Consider the following 21,797-nt stretch of genomic DNA (forward strand, 5'->3'; position numbering starts at 1 on the left):
CAGTCACTCATATATATACACACAGATGGGCCAGCAGTACTCCCTCCTTTTATATATATAACACACCATGCATCTTTAAATTACATTTGCTTTTTAAATTTATTTAGATGCAATTTGCTGAAATAACACTCATTCAATGGTCTTGTTACCACAGACCGGGCTGCAACAGGAGATCCTGGGTTTTATATGTATATAGCATGTTACCTAATACTATTTCTAATATATCAATCTAAGCTTCAAAATATAATTTTTGTTCTCCCTGCCTCCATGTTTACTCAGTGACCAGTCTCAGACTTATGCAAATACATAAAATCTCCAGTGCTGGATGCTTTATGCGCAGTTCAATACTCTATTAGCATCTAGTCCTTTCCCTGGGGTTTTTTTTAGCCCATAATATTTGGGCCCTTTCCACACTGCAACAGTGCGGGGGTGCGTCAGCGTAAAAGAGCCAATGCACCCCCTCGGGACCATTCGCATGAACAGTCCCGGGAGGGCAGCAGGCAGCGGCGCAGCCTTCGCACGGGCTGCGCCGTCCCTGAAAGCTTACCTCGTCCCCTGGCCTCCGGCTTGTCGCAGAGGCCAGGGGACATGCCCCCACAGGCTGGAGCAACTGCTCTAGAGTCGCAGGCCAGGGGGGCATATCCCCTGGCCTCTGCGATAAGCCGGAAGCCAGGAGACGAGGTAAGCTTTCAGGGATGGTGCTGGGGACATTGAGCCTTCCAGCCGCTGCAGTTGGAAGCTGCTGTTTCCGGAAAACCTTGCTCATGGAGCGAGGCTGGGAAACAGCAGCTTCGCGTCGCTGGGGGGGAGCGAGGGGAGCAATGTTCCCCCATGCAAACATCTCCCTAGGGATGGCGTTTTTGCCGTCCCTAGGGCGCTGTTTTTGGCCCATGCGGAAAGGGCCTTAGATTGGATTCTATAATTCTCTTCCACCAAATCTTCTTACAACATAAAAAGGCTTATTTCAACAAAGCAAGATTTTTCTCCAGCAGAAAATCTGACTGTTGGAACTAGTCTCTGGCTTGCAGGATGAAGTAGCAGAACAGTCATAGTATGCAAGACTAGCAGTTTACTGTACAAGCAGAGATAGTTTCGGGTGACTATAAGTTATGGACATCCTGATCAATGCACTTTCAATGCATTTTGCAACCAAATATTACTGTTGAGAAATCACAAGATCCATACATACCTTCACTAAAATGGATTGAACGTGCAATATTCAACATGTGTGAAAGCACTTTTAGCAAAATGCGAGCCTGGTAGCTTCTTAAAGACCAAGATTGTCCAGGGTGACAATGTGAACGCTGTCTGACAACATGAGCACTGACTCAAAAGCTCCCCAAACCCTAGGTGTTGACCTACAGTGCTACTGAACTAGCATTTTGTTGTACAACCAAAGCAGCATTTTAGAAATTACCTTGCACTGCCATGTTAAATCTTTCAATCAGATTCCCAAGAATCTTAAGCGGCATGCCCAGAATGTAAGCCTAAAGGTCTGAAGGTGAAGACTGAGTGTGGGAGGCTGACAGAATTGGAAGAATGTAGCAGAGATTCTCTGTAGGGTGAGGAACGTTTTCACATTCCCTAATTTCATTCTCAACAGTAGCTTTTCATCTCGCTGTTGTGAAACTGAGACAGAATGTCTGACATCACACAGGTTCTGTTTGTACCTCTGGTGTGCATTTGGAAAGACACTTCTAACGTCCCAGGTGAACAACCCAGGTGCGAGAAAAAACAAGCTGATTCGCATCAACCATGGTAAGCCACATGACATACTTTTAATGGCAAGAAACGGAATTTCTTTCCAAAATATGTCATCAGTTTTTTTTAATTAAAATATCAAGATTAATTTTTCATTGTAGCAAAGTACACTTCCAGAAACTAAATGTAAAAAAAAAAGTTAACTTTAACCCTAAAGCGTGGAGGAAAAACATTGTCCAGTTTCTTGCGTGATTAACTTCATAAGGCTCAAGGGAAGAATCAAAGGCTGGCATGCTGAGCAAGGAATGTTCTTATTCTTTGTAAAAGTTCTTTCTTGACACTGTCAGGTACCAAAGCTGAAATACAAGTAGAAAATATTATCTTCTCATCGCTGCTTTGTTTTCTCTTGATGTAATAACATTTGTCTGTGTTACAGCTGTATTCTGTATCATGTCTAATATGCTGTTTGTTTGGATTTTATAGTCCTGGTCTCTTTCTACTGACTGCACTGGTTTACACAATGTATTTAGCTGTGAGATGCAGTGAGAAAGGTGAACTACAGATGTAGGGAATAAATACAATGAATATATGCGAGACTAAATGTGTGCCATGTTGCTGACAAAGATTCCAGTTTAAGAATAGTGCTGTAGAATACCTCTTGCTTCAGACAACCATATCTGAGAGACTAGTCCCGTGGTGGCAAACCAATGGCACTCCAGATGTTCATGGACTACAATTCCCATCTGCCCTGCCAGCATGGCCAATTGGCCATGCTGGCAGGGGCTGATGGGAATTGTAGTCCAAGAACATCTGGAGTACCATAGGTTTTCCACCACTGGACTAGTCTGACATTTCCAAAGTGTAATGACAGATTACCCCCGGATGAGGTCAGCACCACTCACAACTTAAAGTGAACAAAATCCACCACTCCTCCTAAGGATCTACCCACAGTACATTTATTTCTTTAAAATAACTAGCTCAGTCTCTCCAGAAACTTGCCCAAGGCATCTTAGGGAATAAAAATAATGAAAACAAAACATTAAAATATATTCATTAAAATTCGGCATCGAAAAATTCCAACCTAGTCTAAAAACACAACCCACAACAGACCACTGACAATTTAAAACAGCTTCCAGTCTTAAACAGTGGGTTTAAAAAAAAACCTTGACCCTTTAGTTAAAAACCTGGGTGTATAGAAATATTTTGGCCAGGTGCCTGAAAGGAAGCAAAGCAGGGAACCAGGCAAGCCTCAGGAGGAAGGGTGTTCTATGGGCAAGGTGCCATCCATGGAAAAGCCCTGCCTCTGGTTGCCATCTTACCTTTGAAAGCTGGGAGGCAAACACAGAAGGTCTTGAGAGGGAACTTTTAATCAGCAGGCTGGATAATATGGCAGTAGGGAGGTGTTCTTCAAGTACACTAGCTGCAAGCCATTTACCTTTAAAGCCCAGATCTTTGAATCTTTGTACTGGCTTTGGTGGACTGTGAGAGTGCAACTATGCTCAGGATTGCTCTGTAATGGATCCTCCCCCATTTTTGCAGTTTGATACAACTATAGAACTGGGAGCAAGCGGGGAGTCAAGTATCTGACAGGTCACTATGAGGCTACATTCAGTGCGCCTGTTCTGCAGTGGCTCCATGCCGGTGGAATTCCCTCCTGAGAACAGCCCATGTACTTTTAGAAGAACCTTATGGTATGACAGAGACATTCTTGGGTTGAATCCTGCAGACTTCTTCTGCTAGGGGTGATATTCTCCAGCACAAGGAGCCTTTTCCTGACCAAGATTCTCTCACTTCAGGGCAGCTCGTGCCAAAGAAAAGTGCCACCGTGTGCCGATTCACCAGATTCATCCCATTTACTCCTCCTCTTTTATCCATTCTGGTTGTATGTATTTGGTTTTTATAAATTAATTTGGTGCTAAATTGTACCCGTGGTTTTATTTGCTGTGGTCTTCGTTTCAGAGAAAAGGCAGGATACAAAGGGCAAAGAAAAATTAACTGGTATAATATTCCCTGCTCCTTTAGTTAGAAATGTTCTCAGAAATGAAAGAAGGGGGAGTGTTCCAAGGACTTTCAGTTAATTCCTAAGAAAATCAAACACTGGTTGAAAACATTTCTGTACATGAATCACAATGAAAGAGGAGGCTCTCCATACTTTAGAAGAATCACATTGTGTTGTATTCTCCCCTTGACCTAATACATAATTGGGGGTAAAATACAAATAAATGTTTTATATAACAGTGCATACTGAGCATAGATGTCACAGTTCTCTTACCTCTGCCTTTTGGAGTGATTTCTGCAACCAAATCATCAACAGTAACATGTTCTAGTCCTTTCTCTTTGATGACATCTAAAACAAAGTAGTGATTACAAACCATCTAAGAACTCAGCAACAAGTACCCCTCACCAAATTACACGCACCCCACAGGATTCCAGAGTCACGTCTTTGACAGCAGCCTTCCTCCATACCACATGGTCAAAGACCATACCACACCACATGGTCAAAGACTTTTGGAACTGATGCTGAGATCCACAGCGCCCTTTTGAATTCCCTCGTCCTTCTAGTCCCTTTCTTCCTCCACTACCCTCTTCATTATTAACCATGGTGAAACTTAACACCCCACGGTAGGCATGCAATACTACACTGGGGTTATTAAGGAAATGAGAGATAATTTGATCAGGAGAGAGGAGAGGAAATGGAAGCAAGTGAGCCTACAGGGTGCTCCGGGTGTCTTAAGCATCGTTAAAGAGATGCTTGTAGATTTAGACAGATGAGCAGGCAGAGGACAAAGATAATAGGACTGGCGATCATATACATTGTCAGATAAGACAGCCATATGGCATTGGATCTCCATGTACGCTTTTGGAGTGCTAAATCTTACATGAGGAACCTCAATAGCCAAAGGGCTGGATCCTACCCCGCCTTTACACAAGCACCAGAAGCCATCTGCAGGCAGCAGAAGCTCTGTCGATGCAGGAGGGGCACATTGTGGACACGGGGAGGCTGCTGAATCAGACCCTGGGTCCTGCAAGGTCAATATTGTCTACTCAGACTGATAGTGGCTCTCCAGGGTCTCAAGCACAGGGCTTTCATTTCACCAATTTCCTGATCCTTTTATCTGGAGAGGCCCATGATTGAGTATGAAACCTTCTGCATGCAAAACAGGTTCTGTACCACTAAGACCATGCTTCTTCCTCTCCCGTGCAGCCTCTCATTAGGCGTGGCTTTTCAGTCTATATGCATCAACAAGCATCATTGTTTTAAGTCAGAGGTCACCGATCTGGTACTCACGGGCACTATGGCGCCCGCCAACCCCTTTCCTGGCATCCACCAAATGTTTTTAGGAAGTGGGCGGACGAGGTAGGGCTTTTTCCCAGCAAAGCTTCTGAAGGGCTGTGCCGTTTTAAAGTGTTGCTTTGGCAGCAGTTACCACAACAGCAAGGTGGCAGTCATTTTGTGGCTGGTTCCGCCTCCTGTGTTGCTGCGCCCACTTCGCCGTGTCAGAATTCCGAATCTACAGACTCAAACATATTGGGGACCCCTGATGTAGGCAGCCAGATTCAAATTTATTTATTTACAGTCAAAGTCATGGAAGACTGCTGAGGGAAGAGGAAGGTGGAAGAGATACGCTGACGCTTTCTTCTGGAGCGGCTTAGGACCCAATTCCATACATTCTAATACTTAACACGTTACGCACAGAGTACTTCAGAGTCAAAGGTATTAAGCCAAGAGAAACAATTTTCTATAAGGATTTTCTCTCGGTGGTTCAGAGGTTATTGATCAGAGGGATCGTTTATCTATGTTCTACCACAGCAGTCAAGAGCCTGGTCCTACAAGGCACATGATTTGAAATGAAGTACCAGAGCATCCTAGGAGGAGCTGTGTAAAACAGCAACTAAATTTCAATCTCTCGGCATGTAACAGGAAGCTGGCAGGTTCTTATTTCCACGTTCATTTGTGACTCATTTCTGTGAGATTATGGAAAAACAAGCGAACATTACCTTTACAGTGTGCCTTTAACTGGTCTTTCCATCCGCATTCAATTAATTTGGCTCTCAATAATTCTTTAAGGCTGGGGGAAAATGAAAAGTTAGAGATGTATTAAACAAACAATGCATTTTTTAATTTTAAAAAATCAGTTCATGTAGGCCATCAAACAACAATGTATTGGCAAAGGCTTTCACAGCTGCAGTCAACTGGCAGTTGTGGATGTTTTTCCGGATTATGTGGCCATGGTCTGGCAGGTTTTGCTCCCAATGTTTCATCTGCATCGATGACTTACATCATCAGAGGCATCTCACAGTGACATATCTCTGAAGATGCCAGCCATAGATGCAGGCAAAATGTTAGGAGAACAAATGTTAGGAACCACACAGCCCCGAAAACAAACAGCAGCCAATCAAATAATGATTTTACTTACCTTGATTTTGCATAGGGCATTTGGGGGCAGGGAGAACAGAATAGCTAGAACTCTAAAATTTATTTTTTAAAAAAAGCAAGTGGTGAAAAATGACACTCTAGCTCTGGAATTTGCATTATCCCCATTAGGAAGTTAAAACTAGTCCTGTTAACCTGGCCATGCAAGCAAAGCTAGAACAAAAACCCTCTATATGTCATACAGATTGTTGTCCAAACAGTTTTGAGTCACCAGACTAAAAACAAATTATAAGGATATAGATTATCTGGAGGACGGAATACAAGTGAAAAGCCAGCTTAGAAATTCACAAATAAATTACACAGTAGGTCAATTGCTGCATCCGCTTTGGATATTATGAGCACCTTCAAGTTTTCTTAAACTGGGTAAGACGTGATGTTAATTGACATCAGCTAACAAAAGCAGACCAGGTGTTCGGGAACAGCAGCTGCAGAAGGCCATTGCTTTCACATCCTGCATGTGAGCTCCCAAAGGCATCTGGTGGGCCACTGCGAGTAGCAGAGTGCTGGACTAGATGGACTCTGGTCTGATCCAGCAGGCGCTTTCTTATGTTCTTAAAATGCCTCAATTCACAGACAGATCAAAATTTTCTTTCTCAATATTACATACAACCACTGAAACATGTAGATGTTTTTCACCCTGTGGGCTTCTGGTCTGATTAAGCGTAGAGACTTTTATCAGACAGTGAGAATGCCAGTGATGCATTATGTTCATATAGCTAGGATGAGAAACAAAGCCCACATACCGTTCTCGCTCTCCTGTTTCAATTAGTTTTTGATTAATAGTTGCCCTCATCTGTGCATCTTTATTCATTTTTTTCAGGTCTGTACACATAACGCAGATCAAACAAAAACAAAAATACAAGATTAAAATTATTGCCATGGAACACTGATCATCAACTTCTACCCTGCTCTAGGGGGGCACGCTCTTGTGAGTCAGCAAGCTGAAGACCCCCTTCTAACCATGTTTTGTGGTTTGCCAGAGGCATGATGAATTCCCTGTCTTTGTTGTCTGCATGGGACTGCAAGGACAGGCAGTCCAGCCAGTGGTAAGCTTCTCCATATGATTGGTGTTTGTATTCAAGTTTGGCAAGTCACAAGTTGTGCAAGATTCTCTAGTGTGTATTTTCTCTAGTTCACATTTTGAGTCAGATTTTTTTAAAAAAAATGCTTGCCACTGACACTTCTGCAAATGCACGCAACACAATTTACTGATTACTTAGGAATCACAAACAATTTTTATATGACAACAGTGAGGTCACATGCAATGACTACCAATGCAAACTTAAACAGAATTACCCTCTCCTAAATCCACTCAGAAGTCAATGGTCTGTTGAGGACCGCACTGCTAATTTTACACTATTTTTCTGTATTTTAAAAGTTTGAGAGAGAATAGATGAAACTATGTTAAAACTTACTTTTTAAAAGATGGGTACCCACAGAATAAGGCTTCCAACACGACTACTTAACACTAGTGAGGACCAGTAATCTGACTGTTACTTCTGCAAGGAAGAAAATAAAAGTCATTTGAAAGCATTAGATTGATTTATATGCCATAATCCCACCCTTTCATTACGGACCTCCAGTTAGTCTCCTCCCACCTATCTTATCATAACATTAATGTAAGGTAGAAGAAGAAGAAGAGTTTGGATTTAAGGAGACTCCAGGTGGCTTACAAGCTCCTTTCCCTTCCTCTCTCCACAACAGACACCTTGTGAGGTGGGGCTGAGAGAGCTCCCAAGAACTGTGAGTCAAGGTCACCCAACAATAATGTGGGAGTGTGGAACGTATCCAGTTGACCAGATAAGCCTCCGCCACTCAGGTGAAGAAGTACGGAATCAAACACGGTTCTCCAGATCAGAATCCACCTGGTCTTAACCACTACACCATGCTGGTAACTTCAGCCCAAAGAAAAAAAACAGTGCAGCCCTAATTCCACTGAAACCAAAGGGTTTAGAAGGATTAGGGTGCTGTGTGGTTTCCGGGCTGTATGGCCGTGTTCTAGCAGCATTCAGGTTCAGAAGGATTTAGGATTGCAGTGCCAGTCAGCTCAAGGCATGCTTTGAGATAGAGCATCTAGCAGGGCCCACTGCTACCAACTCCCTGCCTGCATCCCTGCCTTGCCACCTGTCAGTACACCTTTCTCCCATCCCTCTGCCAGCCACGCTCTCAGCCACATGTGGTGCATAGGGCTTCTGGAGAAGGTTGCGCAAGTGATATAAGGTAGTGGGAGTGCTTTTGGCAGCTTCAACAGCAACACTCCCAATCAGGCACCACCCAGCACCATTGGAGAAAGGGACTGTGGGCAGCTGTGAGCATGTCCAGTGGGAGGGCTTCAGAATAAGTGGAGGAAGGACACCCAGGTGGGTGTGGGGCATACAAGAGAGTGGCTAGGAAGAATGCTGTAAGTTGGAGGCTGGTGGCAGGTAGAAGAGGGGAAAGAGATACACAGGAACTTTCTGCCCCGAGCAAGCAGCCCTGAGTCAGCTATGGGGCAGAATGGAGGCCTGAAAACTAACCGTAGCGAAAACAGACAGGATCCTGTTGGATGACCAGATGCTCCAGAATTCATCAATGCTTACTCACAAGGAAAACACTTCTGCTGACATCAACTTTGGCAATGCCACTATCGGTTCCCTCTGCTTGAGACATCTCTTGATTGCAAGTACCCAGCCCTTCCTTAAATTAAAATGGAGGCCAGCCTTTGAGTGGCAAACCAAACTTTCCAGAACCATGTGCCTACACTGCATAGATTTGCTTGGTGAAATGTCGGCATTTGTACATTCAATATAATGAGTATGAACTTGCCTTAAAAAAAAAAAGCTGAGCTCTCTTAAGAAGGTAAGGGGAGCACTGCTGGATCACACCAGCAGTCTATCAGGACCAGCTTCCTGTTTCCCAACATGGCCACAAGATGCCCCAATACAAGCAGTGTTAGAGAAGGAAAATCAATCCCCAGCACTCATCAGATGCAAGACATTCTGCCATCGCAGAAATGAACAGCAGAACAACTAGCATATATGATAAAAGGACTTAGTTCCAAATGCTGGCACTGTGGAGACCAAGAGGCATATTATAGCCATATGTGGATAGAATGTGCAGAAGTGAAAATTTTTTGGACAATTGTATTGTTATATATCGAGAAACTGGTGAAGATTAATATTGATTTAAATAATGATTTAATGTTCATGGGTGTAATGGAGGATAGAAGGGTGGATGAGAAATATAGTTATATGTATAAAATAATGATTAAAGCAGCCCATGCAACAATAGCTTTGGGCTGGAAAGAAAAGAAAAAATGGACATTTCAGAAATGGCTAGAATATATCTGGGAACAAGTGACACTTGATATTTTCGATATATTAACCAAAAATAAGACGTGGCAAGATAATGAATGAAATTTTGAAGATATGGACAATATACGTGGACTGGAATGAAATTTTGAAGATATGGACAATATACGTGGACTGGATGAAAGAAGCTCGAGTCAATGAAGAAATATGGGAGAAGAGGCTACAGAGAATGAACTTACTGCTGTTTGTGTGATAAAACTATGAAGAAGATGAAATGGTGGGAGGGAGAAAAGGGGGGAAATGTATTGTTAGAAAATGTATGAAGAAGGATATTATTATAAACTGTAAAATTCAAATGATACAATAATTACTCCAGCGTAGAGAAATGTCTGTACGGAGCACATATCCAAGATCAAGAAAGCTGTATTTAATAACTATTTACAAAGCCATTGAAAACAAAATCTTGGCTAAAGGTCAGGAGACTTCAACAACCTTTCCTTGTTATGGTAAACATGAGACAGGCAGAAGGAGGCAGTGGCAGTTAATTGCATTAATAACGGTAAAGAAGTGAGAAGAGCAGGTCTGATTCTGGAGGAAAGAAAGAACCAGTATAGTGCATCAAACCCCTCCTTCCTGAAACCAGAGGTTTCTCTCATGCAGATTTGGCGTAAAAAATGTACCTACAAACAAAGCCCCCCTCCCCCTTGTTCTTGTCTCAGAAACTGGCATCCCAAGGAATACCGCATCTGAACTCTAAGGTTTTATTTCTTCATCACCGTTTTAAACAGTCATGAACTTATGAAAGTGCCTTATGCAAAGGATCTATCACCCATGAAAGTTTCTAATCCATATATATGCATGTGTGTGTATGTATTTGTGTGTGTATACACACACATGCATACATACATATATACACATATATACACGTACACACACACACACACACATATATATATATACACACACACACAGTCATTCAACTGGGGGCCAGTAGTGACAGGGAGTTCCACATGCCAGAAGAACTCTTTGTGAACCAATCTTTACTTTGGCTTCTCTCAAATCTCCACCTCCATATTTAGGGAGAAGGAAAACAGCGTTCCCACTGTCCATCGTCCCTACACCACGCCTAATTTTATAAATCTCCATCACCTCCTTTCTCCCAAGGGGGTGATTTTTCCTTCCCTTTTCTGTTCGCTTGGCTTTGGCAAGTGTCTTCAGCAAAGTCCAAGCTCCAAACCACATTCCCAGGACGTTGCTGAAATGTCAACCTTGCAAACTCATTAGTCATGAGCTGCACCCTCCTTTCTTCCTAGACTGGGAACGACAAAAGCTGCACCTCCAAAAGAGACCAAAAACATCCATCTGACAACTCCCCTCTTCGTTGGTTGGACAAGGGAGGGAGGCGCCCGCAGCCCCGGGAGCGGAAAGCAGGCATTGAGACGGAGCCTTACCCTGCACTGGTCTCCACTCCGCAGCTACCGAGACTCGAACTGGCGACACCGCGGCCGGGTCCCGAGCCCTCGAGCCCTAACCCTATTAAAAAAACATAAGTCCGCCCTCAAGTCGTGCAGCGGTACTCGGGAAATGTAGTCCTGTAACAGCCAATTTTTAAGCCCACTGGCCTCATCAAAACTACAACTCCCAGCATGCTCCACAATCTTCGCTGCTCCGGCATTCCTTAAGGCAAAAGTGTCCCGACATGCCTTTCTGTCCTTCTTTAAATCTATTTCCCTGCACAGAAAAGGCGCCTTCCTCTCTCTTGAAGTCAGAGCCACGCGGTTCTCGAGGCCTCGTTCAGAAACTACTACTCCCGGCATGCCTCGCTTCCTCCCATTACCCAGCAGCCCTCAGAGCGGATTTGACGTCTGCTTCTGTTACTTTCACTTGTCGGCCAGAACGTGATTCGCTGACGTCACTCTGGGGCATGGAGGCGGCGGCGCATTGCTCGCTGCGCGTGCAGCGGCTACTACTGGACCCCAAGTTCGAGGGCTACAAGCTGTCGCTGGAGCCGCTGGCCTGTTACCAAGTGCCGCTCGAGTCACGTGAGTGCCAGCCTCGGGCAGAGGGGGTGTAGTGGTTAGAGCAAGGGAGTGGAGCTATGCTCTGAGAGAACCGAGTTCGAATCCCGGCTCAACTTCAACCACTCAGTCTAACCTGCCCATCTGTTGCCGGGCTCAGTTGAAAGCATTGTCTGTCACATGCAGAAGCCCTTCATAGTCTTGGCCCTTCTTATGGGGGTGGGGGTGTGTGCCTCTCCCCATCTGTTCTTCCAGGACAACTCCTCTCATGTCTGCAGGTGTTAACCTGCCAGGTGGTAAAAACAACAGGTGCCTGTACACACATGCTTTCTCCAGTGTGGCTCCCAGTGGCCTGCCCCAGAAGGTCAGGAAGGCACCCACTCCTGGCTCTCTGCAAACTATGCAAAACTGAGTCATTCAAGAGGCCTTTCCTGAGCACATAACAGGGTTGCACTGTACAAAGTGGTGGGATTCAGCAGGTTCGCACCACTTCGGCAGAACCAGTTGCTAAAATGGTGCTTGTAAACAATCAGTTGTTAAATAATCTGAATCCCATCACTGGAACCGGTTGTTAAATTATTTGAATCCCGCCACTGACTGTACAGAATTGTTTTTGTACGAGCTTGCCTGGATTAATAACTAGAAAATGTAGTCTGTACTGCTGTATATAACTCTGTATGGCATCACCCTACTTCTTATGTGGTTTCTGTACTGCTTAATGTGTCATATGAATGCATATGCTCTGCTTCAGTTCTTTCTGGTGGCTCCAGACTTCTGAAATCCCAATGCACTGGTTATCAAATGGCCCATTTGATATACACTCATTCGCTATGTGCACTCCTCCTTAAATTCTTGGAAGAAAGGTGGGCTATAAATAACACAAATATAAATTAAATAAACCTGCCTTGCTGGTCTTATGTGAGAATAAAATGGAGGAGGAATCACCCCAGGCCTATGGTGCACTCTCTTGAACTCTACCTGACCTACCTCACAGAGCTGTTGTGTGGATGAAGCTGTTTTAGTTAGGGTGCTGGACTAGGATTGGAAAAACCCACATTCAAATCCTTTCACTTCCAAGGAGGCTTGCTGGGTGATCTTGAACCAGTCGCACACTCTCTGTTTATCCCACAGGTGTCAAACTCGCAGCCCTCCAGATGTTATGAACTACAGTTCCCATCATCCCCTGCCAGCATGATGCTGGCAGGGAATGATGGGAACTGTAGTCCATAACATCTGGAGGGGCACGAGTTTGACACCTATGGTTTATCCTATCTCACAGGGTTGTTGTGAGGATACAATGAAGAACGAGAGCTACTTTAGGTTCCCACTGGTGAGAAGAAAGTGAGGTATAAATGAAATAAGTAAACAGTGCTGAAGGGATTCTCCTGCCTCTTTTGGGCAGGCCTATCTTGGAGGGCTACTGTGAGAATGAAATGGAGGGAAGGTAATTCCGGGCCTGCTGCTCTCTTCTTGTCTAACCTACTTCAATAGGATGCTATAAGTATAAAGCGAAAAAGAGGTGACTTTGAGCTAGCCTCACGCTCCCCTTGCCTTAACCTGCCTCACAGGTGGAAGGAGGAGCTCCTTGGAAAGGTGGAAGAAGAGAGGCCTGATTCTTGCTGGCATCAAATGTCTACGATCATATCAGTGAATCTGACCAAATGTTTCTCTGAGGTGAGGGGCCAAGTACATTAAAAGTTATGTCCCCAAAGGCATTTTCAGAGTTGTGGCAATATTTATTTGTTTCATTCATTTATACCCCGCCTTTCTCCCCAATGGGGACCCAAGGCTTTATATAGCATTCTTCTCACCTCCATTTTATCCTCACAACAAAGCCTGTGAGATAGGTCAGGCTGAGAGTGTGACTGACCCAAGGTCACCCAGCGAGCTTCCATGGTGCAAGTAGGGACTCCCAGATATTGAGAACCAGTCTGGTGTAGTGGTTAGCATGTTAGACTAATATCTGGGAGTTCTGGGTTCGAATCCCCACTCATGCCATGCTAGGCCAGTCACTGTCTCTCAACCTAACCTACCTCACAGGGTGGTTGTGAGGATAAGATGGAAGAGAGGAAAATGACACCATGTGCCTCACCGGTGCACGGTGGTTGGTTAGAAATTTGTTATCGCCACCTGGCCAGGCTCTTACTCAATTATATGTAGCGACAATATTCTGACTGCCAAAGGTTTTCTGTCAAGAGACGTACAGAAACTGCAAACTGTCCACAAGTAACATAAGCCTTTTCAGATACATTTTCTAAGACTTATTAACGGTTGGTACGTGCTTAAGTCAAACATGTTTTGGGTGCTGTGTGGTTTCCGGGCTGTATGGCCGTGTTCTAGCAGCATTCTCTCCTGACGTTTCGCCTGCATCTGTGGCTGGCATCTTCATCTTCACTGACTCCTCTGAAGATGCCAGCCACAGATGCAGGCGAAACGTCAGGAGAGAATGCTGCTAGAACACGGCCATACAGCCCGGAAACCACACAGCACCCAAGTGATTCCGGCCGTGAAAGCCTTCGACAATACATCAAACATGTTTTACCAGCACATTATGTTCATTCAAAAACATCCACATTCAATGTTGTAAAAGGCCAGAGAGCATAGGGCAAACTAATTGCAATAACTGTATATTGACTTTTACTTTTTAAAGAAATTATACCTCGCTTTTTCCCCCCAATGGGGACTTAAAGCATCTTACACACCATGATCTCTTTTCTTCTACTTTATCTTCACAATGGTCCTGTGAAGGTTAGGCTGCGAGGGGTGGGACCAAGATCATTTAGCAAGCTTCAATGCAGAATAGAGACTTGAACCCGGGTCTCCTATATCTTTAATGTGATACTTACTGCTGCACCACGCTGGTTCTCATGTCAAGGGAGTCGTGTGGTATCTTAAAGACAGATTTATTGAAGCTTAATAAGCATTTGTGGGCTAGCATCCGTTTTATCAGATACATGAAATGGAATGATTTTTGCGTCATCAGGAATATGCAAAACCAGCACAGTGACCATTCACACTGGATGCAAGTGGTGATGTACAGTATGGAGAAATGTGCAAATGGCCATGTTTGCCCAATCAAAATCCAGAACAAGAATAGAAATTCGTGTATTGCCGTCTATTAGTGGTGGTGAAAGAAGCTTCACCTGGTTAAGCGACTTACAGGGCAATCCAATGGAGAGTTACTCCGTTAATTGAAATGAATGGGCTTAGACTGGAGTTACTCTCCTTAGGGTTGCACTGTTAATACCTGTGGGGGTGAAGGAAGGTGTTAACTCTGTATAAGATACAGTCAAAACGGATAGGATTACGTATATGTCAGTTATATCAGGCTCTTGCCACTGGATGGCAGTGCAAAGCAGAGAATAGTTTTAGGTAATAGCATGCGGGTAGGCTTAAGACTGCTGTGGGGAAAACATCTGTACACTGTCTCTTCCCAACAGGCAGGGATTGGTCCAGTGGTTTTCCTAATGATCTGATGCTCCTTGGCTCTCACAGCTGCCACTTACCAATCTTCCTAGCAGAGCCTCAGCACGGGAAGGGCAGGGCATGGGGGTGGGATACCAATAGCTTTTTGCAGGGCAGAGGACTAAAGCAAAACCATTCTTTTCCAGAAATGGCTCTTCTTATGTTTTATATGTCTTTTACATCTTTCCCTGTGTGTGTATAATCTATTAAACTTTTACTTGTTACGGAACAAAAGATCTGTTTCAAAAATAAAAAGTACGGGGTGGTTTCTTTTAAACTGGTAACTTCTAATAAACAGGCTGGGAAACTTACCACCTCATTCAGGCAGTACTCAGTTGTGTTTTCCTCTATTTCAGCTGTTGGAATGAAAGGCAGCATTATTTAGAAAGTATGTAGCCATTTGGGCTCCTGAATAGCAGTGACACTGTACATACCAGGTTAGAATCCCGTAGCACCTTACAGACCAACGAGATCTTTGGATTATAAGGTTTTGAGGGAGGGATGTTACCCCCACCTTCTGACTGGGATATCAGGGATCTCCATTCCTACTTGTATCTGAGGAAGGGAGTTTTAACTCTCAACAGCTTATATACAAAAAATATTGTTGGTTGTCTGTAAGGTGCTTCTGCACTTGAATCCAGCTGTTTGACTGTAGACCAAAACGACTGCCTGCCTGTAACTGCACACACATACATTGGCATATGTGCACAAATCTAGGACTTAGAAAGGAATTCTGTGAGTTTGGGGAAGCTGGAAAGATGTAATTTCAAAGAAAAATGCTCTAAAGATCCAGGCTCTTTGTTCCTTTGACAGTTTTCCTTCACATTTGTGGGCTACTATGTCAATATAAGCTTTAGGCAACAGGAAATAGAGCTTAACGTTTTCCAGTTTCCTCCATAAATAAAAAGCTAAGTTGGAAGCAACAGATGGTGCTCTGGTGATGTTTTTATTTGCCATGCCAGCTTCGGGTATTGAGGGATAAAATCAGAGGCCACTGTGGTTTAAAAGGTTGCACTCTACAGCAAGGCTGTTACTTTAGACCCAAATTCCAAATGGCCATTGCCTACAGAATACCGTAACTAGGATTCCTTTGTATAAATTATATGTGATTTTGCATACATTAAAATAATACCTGGCCCTGATTTTGTTTTTCAGCGGTAGCAGAAGTCAGACTTCGAGATGAGCAGTACACCCTCGAGCACATGCGTGCTTTTGGCATGTATAATTACCTCCATCTCGATTCCTGGCACCAAGACAACGTCTACTATGTTGATCAACTTGGAAGAGTCATGAATTTGTCTGTTACTCTGGTAAGACTGCAGTGAAAAAGAAACAAACCCATTCCCTGCTCATCACGCATCCAGGACTCGCATCCATTTCTTTCCCCAAAAGTGTAAATTCTGTCTCAGTTTATTTACTGAAGAAGAATAACTGTTGGTTTTTATTCTTCATTTCCTTAAGGAGTTTCAAAGTGGCTTACAATTGTCTTCCCTTCCCCCTCCCCCAAAGGCACCTTGTGAAATAGATGGGGCTGGGAGAGTTCTGAGAGAACATTGACTAGGCCAAGGTCCCTCAGCAAGCTTCATGTGGAGGAGTGGAGAACTGAACCCAGTTCTCCAGATTTGAATTCACCCCTCTTAGCCACTGCGCCACACTGAGATATTTATTCCCTGCATTTCTCCCCAGTGAAGACCAAATGTGACTTGCAACATTGTTCCTTCTTCCATTATATCATCACAACAACCCTGTGAGGTATGTTAAGTTAGTGTCTACTAGTCCAAGGTCACCCTGCAAGCTTCCATGACTGAGTAGAGATTCAAACCTAGGTCTCCTAAACCCTAATCTGATATGCTAAGCACTGTCCCACACTGACATTTGTCTCCAATCACCAATCGTATGTCTGTCAGGCATTCAGCTAGACTGGGGAGCCCGATCTTTGCCTTTCTAAGGATATTCGCTTCCTAGCTGTAAAGGCTATTCATTCATTGGTGGGAAATGATGTAGATGTGTCATTGGAGACCACCAAAGCGAGTCATTCTCTTAGCCTTGATGTTTATGGATGTAGTAGTGCACTGCCGACCCAGCAGTGCCGTAGTAGAACGTTGGGACGCCAACGGACCTGCGGCCTTGCCGGTCGCATCGCACCCCCACTCCTCATCCCCCCATGAGTCACGGGTCGTGAACTGTCTGGCTCAATCACCGGGCACAGGGACAATGGTCTTGCCCCCAGGTGAGGATTAGGCTCAGACGCGTACGCTCTTCTCCGCACGTAGCCAGATGAGATCATGCATCACCTGATGATCTCCCGACCTCCCGCTCTCCCGGAACTCCCCCCAGTCCTCCCTCCTACACGCCCCCGATAGAGTAACAATAAAAGGTGCCAGGAACCGGCAGACGGGAGATTCGCTAGGAACACGGACCTCCGGTCTCCCGCTGCTGGCGATCTCCACCAGATGTTATCTCCGCGTCTCGTCTCGTTCTTACGCTGACCACGTGGGTCGACTACAAGCTGGTGCCGAAACCCGGGAATCCTCGAACCTCCACCCTGCTCACCGTCGCCTGGGGAAGGGCCGCGATACCGAAGTCCGCTGGATCGGCGCATCCAGGGACCACCGTTTCGGTATCGCCTGTCCTCTGGATCGGCGCATCCAGAGACACGCGTCCTAGGACACTCTCTCGTCCGACGGAACACCGGTGAGTATGGGAGCTTGCAAAAGCAGGGCTTATGACAAGCACGTTGACGAACTGAAAGCGTTAGCGAAATGCGGCAGGGTCCCCGTAAAGAGAAGGGAGCTGCGCAAATTGGTTGAGGAGATTGAAGCTCAGTGTCCATGGTACCCAGAGGGGGGGACATTGAATCTTAAGGACTGGGAAAACATCGGGCGCACTCTTCGCACAGAGCCTCGCGCGCCGATGTCGCTGCTACTGACGTGGAGACAATGTTTTGTCGCCATCAGCCTGCAGACCTACGGCTCCCTTGCTGTAGGCCGCCCTCCTTTCGATCTTTCACCTTCAATTTCAACCCCGGAATTTTCTCTATCCACTAAATTGGACGCCTGTCCTCCTTCTGCCCCCCTCGCTCCTTCACCCATTTCAAACTCTCCCGCGGCTCAGCCGCCCCCTCCCCTTGCTCCGCCTTCATTTTCCGAAGCCACTGCACCTCCGTCAGCGCCACGTAATGGCGCGGGTTTCAAAACTCTCGCAGAACGTATTAGCCACGATCTGCAGAAGAAAGAAACCCTGACGGAAGACGATGCCGATATTCTTGCATTGTGCCCCATCCACTTCACAGATACGGAGGAGGATGGCATAGTTCGGCGGGTTGTCGAGTACCGCCCCCTGAGCTATAATATCCTTACCGAGCTCCGCAAAGCAATGCGGGACGTAGGAGTCACTAGCCCCTACGTGAGAGGCATGCTGGAAGCCATCGCAAGGAACCACCTAATAGTTCCAGATGACTGGAAAACCACCTTTCGCATGCTCCTGAGCCCTGCACAATTTGTGGTCTGGGAAAGTGAGTTCCGCCAGCAATGCTTCAACAGAGCAGCCACCTTTGGCGGCGCCTACACCGCCGCTCAGCTTTACGGCTTCGACGCTTTTGCCAATCCCAACGATCAGATTGTACTGCCTGAGGCCACCCTTACGGTCGCCTCTGAGTGCGCCTATAAGGCATTTGTCAAAGTCCCCAATGCCGGCCAGCCAACCCAGAGTTTCTCCTCCATCCGGCAGAAACCCCAAGAGCCCTATGCTGAATTTGTGAACAGGCTCCAGGAAGCGCTCAAGAGGCAGGTAGATAGCGAGGAGGCCCAAAACGAGCTCCTCATGCGCCTCGCAAAGGAGAACGCTTCCATGGAGTGCCGCAGGGCAATCACGGGCCTAGGCAAAAATCCTGAACTGGCCGACATGCTTAAGGTTTGCCAGGACATTGGATCCTCCGCCCACCAAGCTAGCCTCCTCGCCGCAGCACTCTCCACCGGCGGGAGACAGTCTCAGGACGACTGCTTTAACTGCGGCAGACCCGGACACTTCCGAAGGGAGTGCAGGCAGCCCGGCGGGGGGGCCTACAACCCCGATGGAGGAGGGTCCTCCCCCAGGAGGAGAAGGCCACCAAAAACCCGGTGCCCACGTTGCCAGAAGGGCTTCCACTGGAGAAACGACTGCCCGTCGGGAAACTCCCGCCCGGGCGTCTCCCCAGCCCAGGACCAAGGAGGAGAGTACTAGAGCAGACTCAAACGCCAAGGCCCCTGCCAAAACCACCCCCCTCTCGTGGCATCTCGCTCGCATGCACCCAGCCCATCTCCTTTAAGTTCCCCCACGAGGTTCTTGTCGCCCCAACCCAGTATGACGAGCCCATCCCTACCGGGACAATTGGGCTGGTGCTGCCAAAGGCCTCCGCCGCTGAACAGGGACTGTTCATCGTCCCCGGAGTGATCGACTCCACGCACCAAGGACCCATCCACCTCCAGGTCTGGACAAACATCCCACAGGAGCTGCCCGCCGGAGCCAGCTGCGCTCAGCTGATTCTCTTGCCCCATGCGCTGCCCGCTGCCGACCCAATAAAGGCTACGAGCCCCAGCAGCCAACATGGCGCAACCTACACCACCGTCGCAGCGGTGGAGACGCCTATCGGGAGCTCCCGTCCATATCTGGAGCTCGCCATTGAAGGATGTAAGTTCAAGGGCCTGGTGGACACCGGCGCTGATGTTACCGTCATCAGAGCAGCCGAGTGGCCCGACCAGTGGCCGACCGAGGCTTGCCCGCACATCTGGGGGGTGGGGGGGAGACAAACCGCGAGACGGAGCATCCGCCCGCTCACGGTCAACAGCCCAGGACTCGAGCGGCAGCTCACAGTCCGCCCCATCGTTCTAGACATCCATGTCAATCTCTGGGGAAGAGACCTCATGAGTCAGGTTAAAACGACTCTGGTCTGGGATGGGTAAAGCCGTCACGGATCATTGATTCCAATCGTGCCTTCCGAAGTTGCCTCCTAATTTCCACAGGAAATCTGTTTCCCTCTCCCCTCCCCTTTTCCTTCTGTTTTTTCGACCAGTAAAGGCGGGAGGGCCAATTGGCTGACTGGCCCTCCCTGGATTAAAATCTGGGCCCGTCCTGATACCGCAGCACTGTCAGGACAGGCCCCAGTTTAAAAAGGGGCTGCCGCCATTATGCCGCTAATACCCAAACCCGTTTGGGTTATGGCTGCCCAGCGCCTGGCAACTTTATCAGTACCACATTAAAGGCCAGGCGCTCAGCCGAAACCGCCCCTTAAGGAGCGGTCTCGGCGGGCGGCAATTCCCCAAGATAATTCGATCACAAAATTTAGCACCATCCAGCTTCCTGCATTAGCCACCAAGGTCACGGTAAGTACAACTCCCTTGCAAAGAAACCCCCCCTTCCTTTCTCCTTTGTGTGTACAAGGAATTTGCCTCTATTGCCTGATTGCTTCATTCCCCGGATGCACCCATCCCCCCAAAAGGTGCTTCCAAAGCCCCCTTTGTGTTGCTGATTAAGTATACATACCCACAATCCCCTCAGGACTCGCCTGTTCCCTCCCCCCTCGAGGCTCGGACCCTCGCCTTGACGCACCCTGATGACGCTCTGAAGCCAATTCCCACCAGGGTTGCCTACCTCCTGCCCTCCCTGTCAAACAACTAAAGAAAGAGGAGTGTAGGCGGCCCCCAGGAGGGTTGCATTAAAAGCAACCTTCACAGGCTGCAAAACAAGCCTTCTTCCTTCCCATATTAAATCTAAACACTAACTCGATCCCAATCTCCCGCCATCCGCTCTAGAACTGAGCTTGGCGGGACCCGGCCCCCCCCCCGTAACCTGGAAAAGGGGTGTGTGTTTCAGTTCCTCTTCCTACAGGTTCCCGTGGACTCCGATTCGCCATGACAGGCCAGCCCATGGAATGGCGCCAGGAGGAAACCAACCCCATCCCGGAGATGGAACGCATCTCTCTAGAGGATCCCGCCCAGCGATCCCAGCAGGAACGCCGTCGCCAACGCCCAAAGACCCGAATGACCTGGGGAGACGTCAAGGCGACCACCAGCCAGGCCCTAGCGCTGCTGCGCCAGCAAGACCACCCCGAGACGCCCGAGAACCTCTGTGCCGCTCTCTTTGCGATCATCACCACCAACTCAGCGACCACCATCCTTTGCCTGCTCTGCTGCCTCCTGCCGATGGCGATCGGCCACCCCCTGGCAAGCTTTCACCAGACCAACATCTGGGAGCAGTTTGCTGCCGCTGCCAACGTCTCATCCTTCTGCCTGGGCCAGTACCTAGGAGTCGGGAGCCTGCTGAGCTCCTGCCTGCTCCCCGTCTGCAAAGCACCCGGAGACTTCCTAGCGGAGTCTGGGCTGAGCCCCTTCATGAATGCCTCATCCATCAGATATTCTATGAGCGCCGACTGGGGACCCGTCGTCCAAACCCTCCCGGCTGGCGCTCTTTCCCTTGTCACCAAGACGGTCGCTAACCACGAGTCCAACACCTGCGCCCGCATCACCGGCGCAGCCGAACGGGGAACCGACCCGGGCCCATTCGTCGGCTCGGCCAGTTGGAACTGCACACACATGGAGGACATTCCCCCCGTGTTCGGAAACATCCTGCTCCCCAGGGGCTGGTTCTGGACCTGCGGGGAGAGGACGTTTAACTACATCCCCGCCCGACTCCCTGCCGGAACTCTTTGCTGCCTCAGCCGCCTCACCATTGTCCTACCCCAGGCTCCACCCCGGGAGCCCGGACGCCGCCGCCGCCGCTCCGCCCTGCCTTTCGACCCCTCCTGTCGGAGCGACGCGGTCGCCCTCTCCGAAGCGGAGTTCGTCTCCCTCGCAACCTCCCTAGTGGGGGTCCCCGGACTCGCTTCCTACAATGCTAAGACTATTGGCCGGC

The 21,797-nt window shown here is 47.4% G+C and overlaps 2 protein-coding genes across 2 annotated transcripts in view; one reads left to right on the plus strand and one right to left on the minus strand.

Moving 5' to 3' along the window:
• Window positions 1–1,751: 1,751 nt before the first annotated feature.
• Window positions 1,752–11,035, minus strand: ENY2 (ENY2 transcription and export complex 2 subunit). Its single transcript, XM_048507989.1, has 6 exons — window positions 10,878–11,035; window positions 7,552–7,635; window positions 6,880–6,958; window positions 5,701–5,771; window positions 3,974–4,048; window positions 1,752–2,057 (listed from the first exon to the last, which is right to left on the minus strand). Exons 3-6 carry the CDS (start codon window positions 6,945–6,947, stop codon window positions 1,981–1,983), a joined length of 291 nt encoding a protein of 96 aa, XP_048363946.1. The 5' UTR covers window positions 6,948–6,958; window positions 7,552–7,635; window positions 10,878–11,035; the 3' UTR covers window positions 1,752–1,980.
• A 113-nt stretch (window positions 11,036–11,148) lies between these two features.
• Window positions 11,149–21,797, plus strand: part of NUDCD1 (NudC domain containing 1) — a 51,914-nt gene continuing 41,265 nt past the window's right edge. The window contains exons 1-2 of the mRNA XM_048507988.1: window positions 11,149–11,468; window positions 16,065–16,219. Coding sequence (XP_048363945.1) covers window positions 11,351–11,468; window positions 16,065–16,219 — 273 coding nt within the window. The 5' untranslated portion in view covers window positions 11,149–11,350. The remainder of the gene's footprint in view (window positions 11,469–16,064; window positions 16,220–21,797) is intronic.

The sequence above is a fragment of the Sphaerodactylus townsendi genome, linkage group LG09, assembly GCF_021028975.2.
Source record: "Sphaerodactylus townsendi isolate TG3544 linkage group LG09, MPM_Stown_v2.3, whole genome shotgun sequence".
Taxonomy (NCBI): Eukaryota; Metazoa; Chordata; class Lepidosauria; order Squamata; family Sphaerodactylidae; genus Sphaerodactylus; species Sphaerodactylus townsendi.